This window comes from Indicator indicator, chromosome 19 (assembly GCF_027791375.1).
Source record: "Indicator indicator isolate 239-I01 chromosome 19, UM_Iind_1.1, whole genome shotgun sequence".
In the NCBI taxonomy this organism is placed as follows: Eukaryota; Metazoa; Chordata; class Aves; order Piciformes; family Indicatoridae; genus Indicator; species Indicator indicator.
In genome coordinates this window covers 6897953-6917623 of record NC_072028.1, presented here as the reverse complement: position 1 = coordinate 6917623, position 19671 = coordinate 6897953, and the positions used below count along the sequence as shown (strand labels likewise).

The window sequence follows — 19671 nt, the reverse complement described above, 5'->3', positions numbered from 1 at the left end:
ATATCAGCTAATTAGTTTTTAGTTGAATTAATCTTCAAGTGACACTAGGAGGTGGGAAGTTAATTTTCTTCATTCCTTGTGTCTTTATAACTGTCTAATTATTCATGAATGTTGCAGGGGTTATGTTCTAGAAAGGCAACTCAGCATGGGGTTGAGTAGTGCCCACACAGAGGAAGAGGGTAAAAAATTTCCATGTTTGACAGTCTTACAGCTGCTTTGAGATTGCCATTCTCCAGTTTTCATTTCTGTACTGGTGATACTGTAAATTATGAATCAAACAATGATTACCTGTACAATCCCCTGAATTTCCAAAGAGTTTTGTTAATATGCACTAAGACACCTCTCATGTGCTCAAGAGAAGTTACGGTCTCAGAGCCCTCGAGTTACACCTATGAAACTTGCTTATGAATCCAGGGGGTTGGCATTCAGGAAGAATCTCAGTTTTGTTCTTGTGAGACAGGTTGGAATAAGGCCTTTTTAAGAGCAGAAGAAATGCTAGCTCAGGTGGTCAAGAAGGATCTGCACAACGTAGAGAATGAGTGAAAAGAAAATTCTGCAGGCGCTATGGTTTAAAGGACAACCCCCCAAATGGATAAAACAAATAAGAAGTTAAATAAAAGGCTTGGGAAGAGCAAGGAGGTATAAAGATAGTTGTGGAGGAAATAAAGTAAATGAGGCAAAAAATTAGTAAAGTCTCACAAGATTATAATTGAATTTTGGAGATATTTAATACAAGAAGTAAACATTGGTATACAGGATAAGTGATGGCATCAGATCATGAGAAAAGGAAAATAGGCTTGGCTGCAATTATCTGAGGCTTTCTGGAAAGAAGGAAGATGAAGCCAGACAGGTAGTATCAGGAAAAGTCTGCATTATCTTTAACTGGTAGTTGCTACAGGAGTATTTGATCTGCAAGGAGTGGAGATGGTCAAACATGTTCAGTGAGTAACCCCTAAAAGTACAGGCTTAGTATTCACAGTCAGGGAGATATTTAGTTTCTTTGAACTTTTCAGCAGGAATTTTTGACTTGACTAAACACAAAATATATTGGTTTCATTTTGTTCCACTTCAGCCTTGGAATTCTTCAAGACTGAAACAGTAAAAGTAAAAAAAAAAAAAAAAAAAAAAAAAAAAAAAATTTCCTCATTTTCCTCCTCTTCCTCCCTTTTGACCTTTTGGGAGGAGAAAGCAAAACTGTGGCCAGTGTTGAGGCTCAAAGGGATGAGATGTTTGAGAAAGAGACAGCAAGGTTAGCCAAAGGGATCCAAAAGTCAAAAGCCAGCCTTTATCTCAAAGCAAATCAGAACAGAGCAACATTTGAAATAGAGAAAACTCAGGAAGACAGATTAAAATGACAGCTCTCTCACTGTTTTCATGCAGGACCCTTGGGGTCTTTCTTACTCTGACAAATTTCACAGTGTTTTTTGTCTGCAGTGAGTTCTACCTTAAGTCCTCTGGGACATGGTGTTTTCTTCTTTTCATCACATCTAAAATTTGACTCAGCATCTGCTCCCTACCTAGACCAAGGGACTTGTGTTGCCAACTTGTTTTCTGCCTGGTTTTCTCACCTTGTATTCTGGATCTGCTTTTCCTCATGGATTTTTTTGCTCTTTCAGGTGCATTACAAGACTTAACAAATCCTGTTTGTGCCAGAGGGTCTCAGCTTCCCCTGGGCCACATAGATTAAACACAAAGCTTTCCTCCCATCTACCCCACTGCAGCATTTTTAGCAAAGCACAAACCCAACATATGCCATCCATCTTAGAAACATTTTCTTTCTCAATAGCTGCTCCACAATGCTCTCAATGTTTACTTTGTTATGAAGTGAATACTTGGAATATCTTGTTCTTGTAGTTCTGTTTTGTGGTGGTTTGTTTGTGTTGTGGTTTGGCTTTTTTGTTGTTGTTTTTGTTTTGTGGGTTTTTTAGATTTTTGTTTGAGTTCTTTTGGTTTTTTTTTTTTTGTTATTGCTAGGATTTTTGGTTGGTTGTTTTTTTTATTCTTAAAGGAAAAAATTAATAAAACTTTTCATTATTGCTTGATCAAAAAGCCACCTATAGCCGTGTGCTAGTCACTCTAAAGAGCAGATGAGTTGCCTGTCTCAGTATCAGGTAAACAAATGATGCAGGCATTAGTAACATAATAACACCATTGATTGATAGTTCAGAGACTAGAGAAGACAATTGGATTTTCAGTGATGACAGAAGAAAAGCTGAGGATCCAGGTACAGCAAGTAGTAATAATAGGTGAGGAGGTAATTAGCCTTCAAACTTGTCAGTAATCCTAAGAACTATAGGTAGGACTACAGGAAGAAAACAGTAGTACTAGTTTTCTCTTTCAGTTAATCATGATCTATCCCAGGCAGAATTTATTTTTCAAATTAATCCAGTCAATTTCACTACATCCTCTCCTCTTGTTAAAATCAAAGCAATATGGCTTTCTATAGCTACAGAAAATAAGAAGCCAGATATCTTGATGATTTCTTATGAGATCTCTTTTCACAGTTACAGGTATGTTAGAAAGGAAATTGATGTATCTTCCTTTTTTACTTTGCATGTTCTTGGTACCACAAGCTGTGCACAGCATGCTTTCAATTAATTTAAACTAACTTTCCATCTGCTCCAACAAATGTAGGCTTTCAGTGAAAGACAGTAATGATGGAGTGACGTGAGGTACGCTAATAGCAGACACTAATGTGGAAGCCAGTCTTCTGTGGAAAGTCTAATATCCATAGTGCACTCTTTCTGCACCATAATAAAGGCTCACTTTAGTGAAAAATGATTATTGTTTTCAATATTTGCCTAACTGAGATGGGAAACTAAAGCTTTAGTGATGTAGAGAGAAATTTACATTTTACAGAGCATGGTAATGTGAAGAACAGGATGTATCAGATCGATTTCTTTTTAATTGCCACTTTCATCAAGCTTTATGTTATGGAATTATTTCATTATGTTTCTACACTTAAAAGAACACAACTGATGAATATGATTAGAAGTTGGAAAGCATTGATTTTTTTTTTTATCAGTTTGATCAGAATACTGTGTGTTTTGCAAATATTCTATTTTTCCCCAACAAATTAAAATTCCAACAAAGGTATTTAAATTAGAAAAGCCAAGACCACAGCAAAACAGCTATAATGGCAACATTCAAGTAATGACACAGACTAAATTATAGTAACTGTGTACAACAAAAGCCTTTTGCTACTAAATGTCTGTACTCTACAGCTATTACTGTAGTCTTTTGGGTGTGTGGGGGTAGTGGTTCTTGGTTTGGTTTGGGGTTTTTTTTTGTGGCTTGTTGTTTTGTTGCTTTTTTAAAAAATATAAAGTGGAAGCCTAACTGTGATTCTGACACCAGCCTTTCAAGAAATAACTATTTAAAGCCATGTAGTAATTAAATTCTACCTACAGCCCAATCTTGTTCCCTACTGGACCTCTGAGAGCAGGGCTATGGCCTTTTCCCCCTAATTTAAATTAGCACATGGATTTGCAAAGTGGAATTTTTTTTGGACCCTGGTTCCTCCTTCCCATATTTCTTACATTAAGTACTGTACTTTTAACCCTGCTTTGAGCACTTCAGCTGATTGAATAAATGCAAATCAAACTTCTAAGCTTGATGACATGCCCAGGGAGGTATGGTGGCAGCATTACTGGGAACAAGAGCAAGTAAAAGATAATAAGCTTATTCTTGATAATTTGTATCTCAACTCAACAGCCCTTGCACTTAAAAGCAGAATTCTGTAGAGGATAATTCTCCATAATCTTGTGCAGATCCATGGAAAGTGATGTCATATTTTCATGGCAAATGTATACCCAAGTCCAAACTTGCTTCAAAGACAGATGCTTCTCAGCTGCTGCAGTCTGCAGCTGCCATCTCTTCCTAGGTTAAACTCCCCAATCACTGACAGTGTTTTGCTGGTTGCAGTCCTTTTTAGATGCACCTGGATGGCTTAGCAGAAGCTGAATTACAGGTGTCCTCATAGCCTACTTATAGATTATACAGTATAACAGACACCAAGTGGATGTAGGAGATGTGGATGTAGGTCCTTCAAAGTGAGAAAACCAATGTTGTATTTCATTCTTTCCACAGGACTATGCAAACATTCAGACCTCCTGTCCAGCACTTCACAGAAGTGTGCCCTCATCATCAATTTCTGGCAGTTTTAGGGGAGACTGCTTGCTGGATCTGTTCCATTCTGCAGAGAACAATTAAAGGTTTACCAGGGCAAGGAGCTAGGTGAGTAGAAGCTGTTTAATTAGTTCCTTTTTAGTTTGCCACAAACCAACAAGAACTCTGTTCATCTGATAGCTACTTTTCTTCTCTGGATGTGCTTTAGATGGAACAATGGTTTCAAAGATAGAAGGATATATGACAGGAAAGTTTTGTAATACCCTTATAGGACCAGTTGAGACATAAATTAGAATTGGACATAGAATAAAATCCTTCACTGATATCTAGCAAAGGTCCTGTGTGCCCAAAAGCCTAACCATTTTTCCAGTTATACCTTATGATCTAATAAAAAGTTATTATCTTACCCTACAGACCTTTCCTCCCTGCTATTCTACAGGACATTTACACACCCCACAGTAGATAACATCCTCAACCTGAAATCCTTACCTAGAGAATTAATCAGACAGGCTTAATTAGAGCTGGCATGACAAAATATGTCAGTAAACCTGCACAATTATGGCCAGAAAGGCATTTTCAAAAGGCTCTGACTGCTGTGTTAGTCATGCTCATTTTTCAGGTGGAATATGCAACAGTATAATAGTTAACCACCATTAAATGTTTTTCCACTCAGGACTGTTTCACATGTAACTCGACCATTTAATCAATCTATCTCATTCATTGTTAGATTACAACTGGTGTGACTGCAGAGTGAGAAGAAAGGAGAAAATGAGATGCTCCATTAGAAAACACTGTCCAGAAGTGACAGATTAAGCTTTTTGAAATGAAGGCAATCGTGAATGATTTTAGGGATATTTTGTGCATAAATTGGATCATTAGCTAAAAAATAATCACTCGGTTCATCAAAGACGTTACCCAGAAATGAGGTGGAAATAGAAGTTAACAGGGGATGAGTAATAGAGGCAAGAGATCAGGCATGAAGCAAGGCAGGGATGATAGTACAAGTTATTCAACACAGAAACCAATGGCAACCAATGGCAATTAGCAGTAAAACAAATGCATTTTTCCCTCATAAATCTGGTGCTGGTGTCAGTGTGACTTGCCTGACTGCAGATTCAGGACAGAACATGGATCTGAAATGCTAACAAGAAAGCATGAAAGAATTGTCAGAGCATCACTTGGTGGGGGGGGGGAGGGGGCGGGGGGGGGGGAAGAAAAGGGAAAGCCCAAGATTAGGGGAAGAAAAATCAGAAGAATGTATCAGGAACAAATGTGAAGGTATAAATGTTTCCAGATCTTTCATGTGCTCAGCAGAATAAAAGTCCCTCATGACCCTACCTGTAGAGATCAAGCTATATAGTTGTAGTCTGTTGCTTCCAAATTGCACATTAATAGTCACTGTTGAAAGAAAGATGGTTTTGTCATGGGACTGTGTTGTCATGTCTTTAAAATCATGCCTGATTTATTTTACATCAAGCAGAATTTCTTATGTTGCGCAGAATGTGGTATCTGCAAACCTTCAGTGTCATATGTTGGTAAGTGGAAGCTGACAAAGATGAAGCAGTGTTTTATTACAAAACCTCCCTCTCAGAAGCACAGAAAAGGAGATTTCTTCTTTCTCATGTATGAACAAGTATGTCTGAATGCATCACTGTTGTATCTAAGGCCTAACATCAGCAGAGGAGAACCCTTCTATGTTATTTGTGCTAAAAACTGTTCCTAGCTGTAATAGAAGAAATTACAGGGTTTTTTTTAAGTTTAAAATTTCTTTAAATTTTTTATTGCAATAGGAGAAATTATCCTGAGTAATAGCTCAGATGTGTAATCATAAATATTTATATAGATGTATATATATATAATTTAACATGCCTGTTTATAAGACAAATTACCTGGATCTATTATCTTGCTTTTCTGCTTGTTTCTTAGAAGCTTAATATGAAACAAACCATAAATGTGTAGTGTGTACACACACCTTTGTATGGTGTATGTGTGTGAAGACCTCTCCGTTGTTTTTTGAGCTATCTCTATATGGGAAATATTTTCAGACACAGATTATTCTGTGTAGCATACAAGAGACAATAATTCAGTTATCAAGTATTCAATATTGTTTATTCAGTCATGTAGTAAAATATTATTGCTGTCATCTCCCTATCCTTAAGAGTGCTCAGTATGTGAGATATTTTTTGTCCCCATCCTGGAGGATATAAGGATAGAATTTAAGATTAAAAGCAGCTCTTTGTGACTAGAAAGACCTATCAGTCTAGATTCAACCCCTCTAGATTCAGAGGTTAAATTTGTCTAGTATTATAAAGTGGAAATAAACCATCCTACTGCCAAAATAGTGAAATATTCAGGAGTAAGACCATGGTTAATAGGTTATCAATTATTACCCGTTATTTGGAAACAGTTTGGATAAGGCTGGAGGAATTATAAAAAAGTCTAAATGAGCTCTGAAAAAGCCATCTGAATTTGGGTGATAGAGCTATCATAGTGGACAGGAAGGAAAAACTAATTTGATAATGAGGAATAAGCAAGCCAGATAAGTGACAGACCTGTGGACTCTAAAGAGTGAATAACTCTCTGGCTGTTAATGACAGTTTGCTACATAGACTTGTCCACAGTCGCAGCCTCCTGGAAGTCTTTTGGTGACTGGCTTTGGTTTGTCCTTGCATCAGCAGGCTGGAGAGGCCACTGTATTTCAGCAGAACTCTTGCAACTCTTCAACACCTTCTTGAGCAGCTTCTCACAGAGATAATATGCTGCCTCATGGGGTGATTGAAGGGCTCACAGATGCTGTGAGGGTAGCCATGAAAGTGATCCCATCACAGACGTTGCATCAGCTCCTGATGGGTGCATGAAACTTCTCCAGAGGGGCAAAGAGTTGTTCTGTATTAATGCTGTCCATGAAGCATGTTCCTCCAGACCTCCATGTGGTATACATGAGTAAGAGCTGGATAGTTTTTAGGGCTGGGGCACTAAATGAATATAGATATCTTTTAATTTTATAGTAGGCTCTTCATAATACAAATTTATTTATAATGCAGGTAACAGTTTAAATCATGCAATACTTGTAAAATACTTTAAAACATCGCTGTTATGAGAAAGGTTTTCTGGAGCAATCTTTGCCATTTTCTTTGTTCAGCTTAATATCCTTTAAAAAAAAGCAAATATATCTTACATGACTGTAACATCTTAGAGGTAATCACTAAGATTAAGCACCTGGCTTATAAAAATTGGCATTTTGATTCACATTCAAGTAAACAAGAACTGCAACAAATAACAGGTTTTTCAAAGGCAAAGTTGTTTGTATGCTCCAGCTCTTCATAGTCTTGTTTTTGTCTTGGTATGTGAAGACTGGTTTTAAATTAGTAAACAGGCTTTTATGGCTTGTGGTAGGTCTTAGATAAGGTGCAAAAATGATGCTAAAATATGCAGTGATAATTGAGCGTCAATTTAAGAACATGTTCCCCCTTGAACAGGTGCCTGTTGTTTCCTGTGAACTTGAGGTTATTGTTAATACGCTGTTAACAGGTTCCCAGGACTTTCCATGCAGTTCATTTCACACTTAGACGTTGCAATATTTGCAACAATTCAGAGTTCAGAAATGTCCATGGGACTTTGGCAGGGACAGCCAAGCAAAATGCTAATAAGCACAACAGAACAGAAGCTGAGCCAGGATTTGACTGTTGCCAGACTCCATCAGTACTGCACAATGTGGACATGAAAAGAAGAGTTTTTTAATCTCTTACAGCCATAAACCAATGGGGATTTTATTTGTTTATTAACAGAGAAATAGCAGAATTAAATACAAGGGAAGGCTTGAAAGAAGCCCATTGTGTTAGGCCAGTGACATCTCTCTCAAATGAATATCTGTGAATGAGTTTTGGTTCCTAACACAACTACGTAGCACAGTGATCTAGCAGTCAGATCAGTGTGTGTCATCCTGCAGAGTAATTTACAGTTCCTCAGGCTGTGAGGAAAATACTGATGAATGAAAGCTCCTCTGATCTGGAGTGGTGTGCTTTGCTGTAAACGCACCAGCTGTGTAAATGCACACAAAGTGTGAAGCAAGAGAGATTCAGCTAACTGGACATCCTGAAGCTTAGGTCAGTCACACATCAGATGCTAAGAATGTTTTAAACCTACGCTTCAGTTCTTGTTGTAACTGTAAATGGTAAAGTTGTGTATTGTAATAAAAGCCTGACCTCCAAGGGGCAGAATTCAGAGTGGACTTGCTTCTGAAATTCACATCAATATATAACAAGACCCAGACTTTTATGGGAACAGTCCATAAGCACCAACAGCATCATCAAACTTGAGTTTAGCTTTTAGTCTGAAGCCCATCCCAGGTTTTGGTGTAAAGAGGTATTTTTAGCAAATCTCTGCAACAGGGCCCTTTGCTGCTTAACTACTTGTGGGGTGCCAGTGCTATCAAAAATGAGTGGCAAGTCTTCCATCTTGACTCCTGTGACATCCTGCTCTTAAGTGGGCTAACTTTTGGACTGAGTGCTTTTAAAAAAAGGCTAAAAAGCTGCTTCAATGGTGTTTCCTTAGAGATTTGGCTTCCTTCTTCCATCTCAATTATAAGAAAGGCGGCACAATACTTTCATGAAAAGTCTGGTTTATAACTGGCAAACGTCTTCTGACTCACAAGAAATTGTACAGCTTGTAAGAACACTTCTTGACACGGCAGCCTGTGGTAAGAACAAACTAACAAGGATGTCCCATTGGGAGAAGATGCTACATGATTGAGGAGCTAAGCAGGCTGAGAATTTTCTATTATTAAGCCTTAGAGTGTTTCAAATTTATTTGTATAAAGGGAAGGCACAGAGGCCAAGAGCATGTGTCTATAGAAACAAACTGAGCGTTGATGGTATTATGGATAGGGTAAGTAATATATGAATCCACTTCTTTCTTTTTTTTTTTTTTTTTTTTTTTCCTTTTTGTAGGCCCACATCAGAAAACATTTCTCCCCCCAGATTTCCTTTGAAGCTAAATCTGAAAATACAGAACCCTCAGTGAGACCCTGATAATAGCAGAAAATCCATCTGGTATGCTGATGAAGATGACTGGGATAAGTCTGTGCTACCTACTGTCCCCACTGCCATCCTTCTCTCTCTTGAAAGGTATTTGAATTGTCCCAATTCCCATATTAATTAGTCTGTAATACAGTTTAATTGCATCATACTATTTTTTTTTTCAGCTCAGTGAACTGTGCTGTTAATGAGTATTCACTCTTTAATAACCAATTAAAGAAATAGCCTGTTATTGTGTGTGTTGGGTAATGAAACTCATTGCCTTAGCTGCTTACATTTGTATATATATGCACACATTTTAATACTTTCTTTTCAACAATGAATCCATTAAATCCATGTATCTGTCTTTGCTATGACTTCACTAAATAATGACATTTAAATGCATATACTGATTCCTTCTCTTATTTAGCCTAAGCAGAGCAAGAGATGAAGAGGAGCTGCAGTAGCAAAAGGTCTTTTCTTTAAAACTGAAGAACAAACAAACTGAAGCAAGCCAGCCTTGGATTGTATCCACTCAATTGCAGAAGAGAGGGCTGTGTACAGCACACATTTTCATTAGCTTCAGGTACTGAGTGTTCATTTGCTAAAGAGCAAAGTACACAGTGCCAAGGAACAGAAATTAAGAGTGTGAGAAAGTACTGCAGCCCACACATTGGGTAAGTGGTGAAAGACAATGACAATTAAAAGTAGGTTTATCACAGAACTGATACAAGAGTAAGCCCTGATGGTTCTTTAATAAGGTGCCAAGCCAGAGCACCAGTGCAAGAGTGATGACTGGATGTCAGTGGCACAGAAACCAGATGATAACTGTCTGAACTGAGCGAGCAAGGTGGCAGGAAAAACCCCAGCCAAATAAAAAGCCTCCTCCTGCTTACACACTGCTGTTCCATGTGCTGGTGGGGGGAGGGTACTAGTCTTGCACAAACACTGGCAGTCCAGCAGTGCATGGGGCCTGTGCATCAAAACTGATAAAAGGTGCAATGTCTGGCAGCAGTTTGGGACAGTCTGACTGCCACATGACCACAAGGCTACTTAATCTCCCTGGCTCCATGTTTTGGTGGCTGAGGAGGTGGTCCCTCTTGTGGGAAGGGTTCTCAGACTGGTGTTGACTTGAGGTATTAGCATGAGGACCCTCTTAACCCTGTCTCTTTGGGCACCATGCTGAGGTGGCTGTGCTTGCCAAGAGGGTAAGTCTCCAAGTGGCTCTGTTGCCAGGATGGTTTTGAACTGTGCCTGTTGAGTGTTTCTATTCTTGTCTTGCAGTTCTGTCCCTATCACTGAAGCAGAGCAAGAAAAGGGCACTTTGTGCTCTGACAGGACTAAAGACACAAGAGAACATAATTTGATGGGTACATGTGGGTCAAAATTCTGCAGTTGACTCTGCCAGTGTGATGATGAGCAGCTGCACTAAGGCCTTGGCAGGGCTGAGGAAACAGGGGATTTTTGCCCAGCTCAAAAGATTTCTCTCTAGAGCCATTGTTGTTTTGGCTTCTCTGTGCAGTATCCAAGACCAGGAGGTTCTCTTATGGATTAATGCAGTTTTTGCTACTAGTAGCAACAGCAAAACTTGCCAGGCACTGTGCATGGGCTTTCCAGAACTGGTCTATCTCTTCCATGATGCAGCCAATAGACACAGCTTACACAAGTGAATTATATTGCACCAGAAAGACTAAATCTTTGCTTTAGACTCATTGTCTTTTAATGGGGGTTATTCGAATTACTGCAATATATTGTTTATGCTTTGCTTTATCTGTGGATTCTGCCATGTTCTCTATGATCCCCATATGAATTAGCTATCCTCAATCTTTTTCTTTTCAGCAACACAGTATATGGAAGGTTGAATAGCTGTTAATTGGGGCACATTCTCTAGAGGGTTTGCTGGTTTTGCTCAATATGAAAGATGATGACAACTAAGTTACCTTGGAGATACAGGAAACGTGATCAATGTATATTAGCTCACGATGCCTTTAAATTTAAGACATAGTTTATAATTAGATAATGTTATCTATTTGGGGTGGGGTGTGGAGTTTCAGCAATTAAGCTTCTGGCTTTTTAGTGATGTGAGTGGGAATTAGGTGTTCAAATCCCAGCAAAGGCTTGGTACTAGCCACATGGATAATACACACTGTAACCCCAAGGCAGGTTATAATCCCTGTTTACTTGGTTACTCGGAAGGAGTCTGATAGCACTCTTGCTTTGCTGCAGCTGATCTAGTAACACAAGGAATGAGAAGCAGCTGATGTGATTGTTTGTTTATTTGCATACAAATAAGCACTGTTTGATTTGCTGTCATTTCCAAGGGCAGGCTAGGTTTGTCATCTTGCTGTAACAGATCTGCTGGGGCAGTGGCAAGGGTGAAACTGGCAAGATAACTGGAATGGCAAAACTAGCACAGTATAGACTTTGTTCCTAAGTGGCTTCTGGCATGAAGCAAGGCAACAAGGTGTAAACAACAATAAATACATTTATGAAGCTAAGATTTTTAAAGCCTGGTAGTGACATGAAGATTTAATTCAAGCCCTAAACACTGTTTACATTTTTTTTCATTATCATTCTGATAAAAACTTGTGGAGTCAGTTTGAAATGACAACACTGTGAGTGTTTTGGTTTAGGTTTGGTTTGGTTTTGTTTTTAAAATGTATCACAAAATGCTGCTTATGAACTTCCCCCTTCCCAAATCAATCACTCCATTATTGTAACTGTATTGCACTGTTCACAAGCCACTCATTAGCTGTGTTCTACATTCTGATTTTTTCAGCATGCCTTGCAATACAAAGTTGTGTAAACACTTTAGCTGTTCTTGTTTTAGACAGTTAGTCAGAACCAGTAAATCCAGACACAGAAAAAATGACAAGTGCCCCACAAAAACCTGTAAGTTGCAAAATGAGTCATAAGCAATAAAATATACTGCCATAGAATGTTGAAGTGTACTGCACTACAGTAACTTACTTGTTTTTGGAACCATAGGAGCAACGAAGGTCATCAAGCACTGGGAGGTGGATGAGTAGAGTCCAGCTAGAGGCGTGGTGGCTGAAGAAGAGCATCCCAATAGTTTTACAGCAGGAGGAATGACCCTTGCTTTGTTTCTGCAGGTAAGAAGGTTTACTGAAGCCAGAAGGGACTGTTCTGATTTACTATTGCTGGAGAAAAAAGTGTATCTGGATTGAACTGTGCACAGTCATCAACTAACAGTAGACTGCAATCCAGAACTTGTGGTGTTAGATGAGACAGAGGAAGGTTGAAGGGGCAACAGAAAACTTTCATCTGGCTAAAAATGATTCAGCATTTTCTAATTCTGTTAACATTTCCTTGCTTATGATTTGCCTTTGTACTCTTTCAAACACCTCTCTTGAGGTACAAGGCACAGCTTAGTTTAGGGCAATGGTCTCAATTGAGATCAAAGGAGATGACACCTTTTTGCTGTGGCGTTCAGGTAATGACCTCAATGACACCACAAGTTTCATGTACGTTCTTTCTTCCTCCACTTATTATGGACCACATTAAAAACCCCCTCTAGATTCAAAGTCTGGTAAATCATCAGTAACAGGCAAAAGCTAGAGGTGGGTCTTGGTGAAAGCAAGCTGCTGTGGCTTGTACTCAAATGTTTCCTTCAAGTGCTGCCCTCCCTCCCCCAGCTTCCTCTATGTTCAGATGTAGTAAAAGACTATTTTCAGGGGTTATGCTATCCTTATGTGTCTCTGTCACTTTAGATAACGTCCCAGAAAACCTAAAAAAAAAAAAAAAAAAACTTGCAGGAATTTTGGAAAACAAACAGGCTCCAGCTTTGTGCTGGAAAAAAAGATATTCCTGGTAAAGAGGCAATAATGACTTAGTACAGATTTTCTGCAGGATTTTCACTCTACCTAGCCTGCTGTTCTAGGTTTTGGTGGTTTTTTTTTTTTTATTCTGGGCCAGAATTATTGTTTATTTCACCTGCTATCTGGGAGCAGCTGGCAGCACAGGAAAGCACACCCTCACTTCCTTTCCCTTCATAACTGTGGATTATGACAGCTCAATGAAAAAGAAAATGGTATCTTACAAACCTTAATTTCTCCTTCTGGGAGCACAGCATGCTGAAAGGATAAGCCTTGTCAGTGAGGTCTGGCTCCTGGTACAGGAGGACATTAAAGCAGTGCCAGCTTTTTTTGGGTGGTCTGGCCTGGAGCAGTTTAGGTTTGAAGGCAATAAGGGCTCTAAGTTTTTGTAATAAGGTTTTGTGAATGAGGACAACAAGCAGAGCACATGAAGGTAGCAATACTTCCATAGGAGCTAAGGACAGGGAGGGAGCACATCAGACATAACTACAGACTATGGCAGTACCAACTGTAACCAGCCATGACAGCAGTGACAGAAATGTGGTCCTGTAGCAGCCCACAGTGGATCTTGCTGATGAATTTGTCCAGCCTGCTGGTTCTGTGCCGTCTGCGATGTTTACATTTTGTGCCTGACTCTTCTACAGAAGCTGTGCTGATGGTGGTAGGTGGGGAAGGTGGCCAGGTGAAGCAGAAAGGACATAGAACAAAAATCCATTAAAGCTCCTGCACACAGCCCAGCCTAGGGACATCTGACCCAGCTTTGGCTCAGTACAGCTCTTTGCAACAAAAGTCAGGCAAATTGTTGCTGTCACCTGAAAGGATGCTGAACGGTCTGCTAGAGCTTTCTGGTGTGGCTAAACCTTATTTACCTCTCTAACCTCCAGACTCACATTCCGTAACCATGGCATGCTGGGGATGAAGGCTGCAATTTATCTCTTTTTACTTAGAGCAGTGTGGGAGTTTCTTGTAGGGTATTCCAGTCCTTTGGCAGTCTCAAGGTTGTTTTGTAGTCTTCCTTCAGTCCTGCTGTTTTGCATCAGGAAGGTCTACACCCAGACAAAGGTAAAAGCCCATACATCCTTTATTTGAGCATTTCACAAATAAATTACAAGTTTCTTTGCAACCACATCATAAATCAAAACGTTTATTTACACCTCAGAAACAGCAAGCAATTCAGCAACTAGGGTCCAAAGGAACAAAACTGAAAAAATAGCTGAATTAAGGAACTTTAAAATAAATTTAAAAAAAATTTTCCTCCTTGCTTGCACTTTAAAAATAAGGAAGAAAATAATAATAATTAAAAAAAACCCTTGGTGGTACCTTAGACACAGCATTTGTTATGGGGAAAAATATGATTTCACAGGAGGATTCTGTCTGAAATGGCAGTAACACCACAGCTTGTCGATACTGCATTCACCTCCAAGTCCACCAGACAAGCCCTCACTCTGCAGCCCCAGGCAGGGTGTGTATGCAGGGACACACACTCTGTCTGCCTTTGGGCTATGTTTGCTTTCACCCCAAGCCATTGAACACAGTCATTTGCTGATGCAGAGGAGGTGTGTGATGCTCAAAGGTCAGATGACACTTTCCCCAGTAGCTGTCCCACTGAAAGCACAGTAATGCAGAATGTTGGCTATAAACCCTTCCCTTTCCACTACTGGTGGTGACCCACTGGTACATGGACAACTGAAAATGAGTCAGTAGACAATTATGCATATCTTCAAGTGATATAATTGTGTTCAGAGGGGACAGCTAAAGGTAGCACAAATGCAACATGAGAGTTGGGATAAGTCTGGTGTTTAGTGTTTGGGATTTTTTGCCTTTTTGCTTTAAATCAGACAGGTTTGGCAGATGTTTGGCTGTGCTGTCCCTTAACTCACGTATTCATCCATAATTCATGGAATTAAAAAGCTTATTACCAGTCCTCGTGTTGTATTAGTCTCCCTCCATCTGCATATATTATATATATATATTTATATGTGTATGTGTATATCTCTATATATCTACATATATACACACACATAGCAATTGTGCAACTAGTAACTTTCCACTGAGTATATGAGTGTATTCCTTTCATTTGGATGAATAAATCCACCAGCTTACCTTGATGTGAGGGAATAGAATGGTGTAGTCAATGGGTTATGTGTTTTACACAGTAAATTGGCTTTAAATAGGGTAGTTGCAATGATAATTACTAATGTACTTTTCATATTAATACTAAAGATTATAGGCCACAGAATTAATTGTGAAAGAAAACACTTTCCATTTGGTTATTTATATTTTGTTAGCATTGGACAGTGTATCTCAGAGTTTCTAGGGAAGATCAGAGTTTGATGTTCTCTAGCTAATGTGACTTTAATATAATTTATCTTGTAGTTGTTTGGGCTTTCTTAAATTAAATAAGATATTATTAAACCCATCCAGAAAGAAACAGCCTTTAGACAAACAGTGATGTAAAGCTATTTGTGTACAAAATTCTGCTGTTTCAAGGGGCTGAGTGTGTCAATAGCAACGGAGAAGAAAATTGGCAGCTTTCTTGGTATTTCAGACAGGAGGTCTTTGCAAGAAAAAGACCAGCCATGTAGAAGCTGTTAATATAACATATGTCTGTCTTTTTGTAGTGCTAAAACATTTAAGCTAGGACCCTGCAAACTGATCTGTAAGTCCTTAATTTAATAAATGAGGTTTGTACTATAGTGATCCCTAACTTAAATGACTACGCCAGAGACCAGGATGAATTATTTGACCACAGGCCACAGACGTTTTGGGCAAAACCAAATTATGTTGGGTGCCTTAGAGACCCGTTAACACGGTCAGTGAAGGAAGTGAGTCATCTCTGGGAGGCATCTAAGCTGTAGGTTTCTCTGTATGTCATAAAAAGACAGACTTTTGATAATACATAAGCACTCAACAATCCCATTGCCACTTTGCTGTTCACAGCAGACCAATAAAAGCAATATGTGGGGAGGTTTGGATGATTAACTGAATCTCAAACAGTTCTAGTAATGGAGTTGCTCTTCAGTTTACACCAGTGTAAATGTGATGAGAACAGGGCTCAGAAGGTGTATTAGCCAGTGTTCCACTCTTACCTCATTTTCCTTAGTACCCAGTAGGAAATTCAGCTCATGTCCCTTTGTTTTAATCTCCAGACCTACAGTTACTGAACAAAATGTGCATTAACAGCTGCAACATAGGCATATTGTGAAAGCACATGTATGAGGTGTACAGAAAGGGGTTCAGTTAGCAAGTATACCACAAATGAGACCTTTGTCTTGCTAATAAACACTTACTGATGGTTATACCAAATTTGTGTTTTAACAGCAGATACTCATTTCAAGTGAAACGATTCTTCTTTTCACAAGAAGTTTTGTGTATGTTATAAAATGACAGTAAGTTCCCTGCCTTTCTGACTCTAGGTAGCATTATGTGTCAACAAATATAGGCTGAGATAAACGCTGTAGTGACTTAAATACATAGGCAGAAGTAAGTGTTATGATATAAACCCAGTAAGCTTGGCTGAACAAATGTTGAACATAAGCAGCTCTTTAAAGAAATGACAATTTTGTAACTTCTCTACTTCTTTTCATGATATTGTAGAAAAAGTAATAATTTATTGTTGCTCCTTTGTTTCAGGAAAAGGGGATCATTTTTGGAACCAGCGATGACAAGCTTATTCAGGTAGGAAAACTCAGACTCTAATGTGGTATAATGCTACAGAAAGTGCCACAATCTCTGGTTAAATGGGGTTTGTTCTCAGGCATATAGAGAGAGAAACAATAACATGGCAGCTTCACCTTCTCTTTGTGTGCTTAGCTACTCCAGTGATTAGCTCCATCTGAGGCCTAGAGGCACATGGTCAAGGCTGAGAGGCTTTAATCTAAGTGTGAAAATAGTGATGAATGAAGGTTTTGATGTGTCTTACTGAGAGCTTCAGCCATGATACTGACCCTCTACACATCAAAAGCTTGCAGTGTTATCCAAGAAGAAAGAACTCTTGTCTTTGGGTACAAAGTGGTAGAAAGAATCTCACCATTATTAGTGTGGTTCTAGGCAGGAGGGATTTTTCCTTTGTTCCTCATTTTGGATGCCTTTGGAATGATCCATCAAATTCTGCATGAGCCTTGTTTTAGGTAAGAAAGGGGTAGTTTCTTCTGGTACTTGGTAGAAATGATGCTAATATCAATGGGTGTCTTTCCAGAGGTGGCTTTTGTTGGATAAAGAGAGGAAGTAAGCAAGTAGAAAAAGAGTATTTGTGGAGGAGGGTATTATAATTTCTTTTATTGAAGTTAGAGGTTTTGTAGATCAAAGCATAGGATGCAGTTTATCTTTGGGTGCATGTGGATGCACTCATTAAGTATACATGTTGAAAATCCAGGCTGTTATGCATTTGGTGAATATTTTTCCTTTTGAAAAATTTACCTGAAAATTATATATATAATTTTTTTTGAACGATTGTTGATGATAAAGCAGCAGCATGTGATTATTACAAGGCATGGGCAGAGAAAGAGAACTAGAAGCATGCCCATGTTAATGTTTGAGATCAGGCACTTTCCTGCTGAAACACCTGCAGCTGCCTAACAGCCCACTCCTGCAGCCCTTGCTGGACAGAAACTCCCACCAGCCCCAAGGTACTGCCTTGGCAATCGGAACCTGGAGTGTACTGCAAGAGAAACAAGAGCAGGGGGAGATTCTGCTTGGTCAGGACTGCAGGAGTTAAGTTGGAATAGAAAAATAGGTTTGTGTCTGAAGGCAGCTTGTATCTTATCAAGAAATCTACAACGTTAGGGAAGTTCACAACACAAACTAATTTTTCCTCTGTTGCTGTTGTTATTACTCCTGTTGATTGAAACAACAAGAAGAAAAAAAAGAGACCTGTTTTGTATTTGGTACAATACAGGAAGTCAGAGAAAAGCTATTGTACAGCAATTTTTAACCACCAACACACATTTAATATCTACTGTAGCATTATGGCAAAGTAAATGTATGTTTGGACTTTTTAATGCTTCCAAAAAGCTTTACTATTGAAACATATACATGGTGTGGAAGATATGCTCATAATCTCACTGTAGGAAAGACAACATATACAGTATGACTTGTAGGTACTGTAAAAATGCTAACTAAAGAATGCAACTGCCAAGTTCTATTGCATAAGGAAGCTTTCGTGTTTAAACTTTAAATAAGCAAGTTTATTAAAATATTCTAAGACACTTACCTTACCCTAGTTACTGGCAAGCTCTAATAAAAGCCACAGTCTGTCACTAGTATACTCTTTGTGTTAATTTTATAAAAATTTGGTGTGAGCTTTGATGGATCATTTACAATTTATTAACAAGATCGTCATCTTGATATGGTTAGAAGTTTGTTTTTCTCTGTTGTTTCTGACCTTACATGCTCACAGAATAAAAAAGGATTTGTAATCATATACAACAAACACCCTTTTTTTCCATGTCTGCAAACAAGTGTGGTAAGTTTACACACACAAAGAAATGCTCGTGTTACTCTTGACTGGAAACTGTGTGTACATGTGTATGTGTATATGTGTGTGTATATATATATTCATGTGTGTGATTGTATTTATAGAACAGGGCTTCTGTTTTCCTCCTTGTCCTGAGGTCTGCACTGTCAGCTGCACAAGGGCTGAGAGAGACACCAGTGCTTCTGAGAAGGGTTTTGCCTTTGCTGTTCCCATCAGCTTCCCATCCACCCACTGAACTGTGTCTGCAGGGCTGACAAGAAGGCTTCAATTTTGTAAACTGCCCTGCCAATAATTACACAGAGGAAGCTGATGTTAGTCCCTTTAAACCCAGGTCCAGCTCTCCTATGGCTGTGAATCGTGACCCATAGGGTGTTGGTCGCAGCTGACTGCATCCCTGCTTGCTCACAAATCAGCTTCCAGCACCTCCCACTGGAAGGGGAGCCAACCATTCTGCTCCTGAAGGATTGTGAATCCCCTTGGGGCACAGGGAGAGCAGCTCAGCTCAGCAACGAGGCAGGGGGACCTGCATTTCTTGTTTGCTGAACCTGAGGTACAAGACAGTGCAGAGTCCTGGGCCTGCTTTGTCTGCGTCCACAAAGTGGCTGTCAGAGCAGCACGACTGCCAGTGGCTCTCTCCTCCTGGCCACGCTACCAACAGCAAAGACAGTAGGTTTAGCCGTGGCAGAGTAGTTGCAATTCATCTGTGGCTGTATTGCTCTGCCTTGTCCCTTACACGCTCCAGATGAATATGTTATAAAAGCTAAACCTCTGTATAACTCTTCTCTACATATAAATATATATATACATACACTCATACATATACAAATACTAACCCACAGACAAAATATTTTCTGAACAGTTGAATAGCAACAAGTCAACAGATAGAAAAAGAATGGAGTCAATCTGTTTTCTGCTCCCCCAAGGTCCAGTTTAGATGTCATGGTCTTTTAACATTCAGAGAAAATGCACATGAACCTTGCGTCTTGCAAGAGGAACCCATTCATGGACGGGCGTTAGGGCAGAGACTGTCAAACACCATGGAGAGTTGGACAGAGTAGTGAGGTTGCAAATTAAACTGAATCTGGAGCAACTGAGGCCTAGTAGTGAAGAACAGTAACTGTAAACTGCAATCTTCAGAGCTGACGGTTTCTTTTCTCTCGTTGCCATGGCAACTCGGTAGGACAGCTTCAAATGTCAGGAGTTCTTACAGACCTAA

At 39.2% G+C, this 19671-nt stretch overlaps 1 protein-coding gene across 1 annotated transcript in view; it reads right to left on the bottom strand.

Annotated features, from left to right (window-relative positions):
* Positions 1–17403: 17403 nt before the first annotated feature.
* CDH13 (cadherin 13) overlaps positions 17404–19671 on the bottom strand; it is a 466549-nt gene continuing 464281 nt past the window's right edge. Inside the window, exon 14 of the mRNA XM_054389914.1 lies at positions 17404–19667. Coding sequence (XP_054245889.1) covers positions 19660–19667 — 8 coding nt within the window. The 3' untranslated portion in view covers positions 17404–19659. The remainder of the gene's footprint in view (positions 19668–19671) is intronic.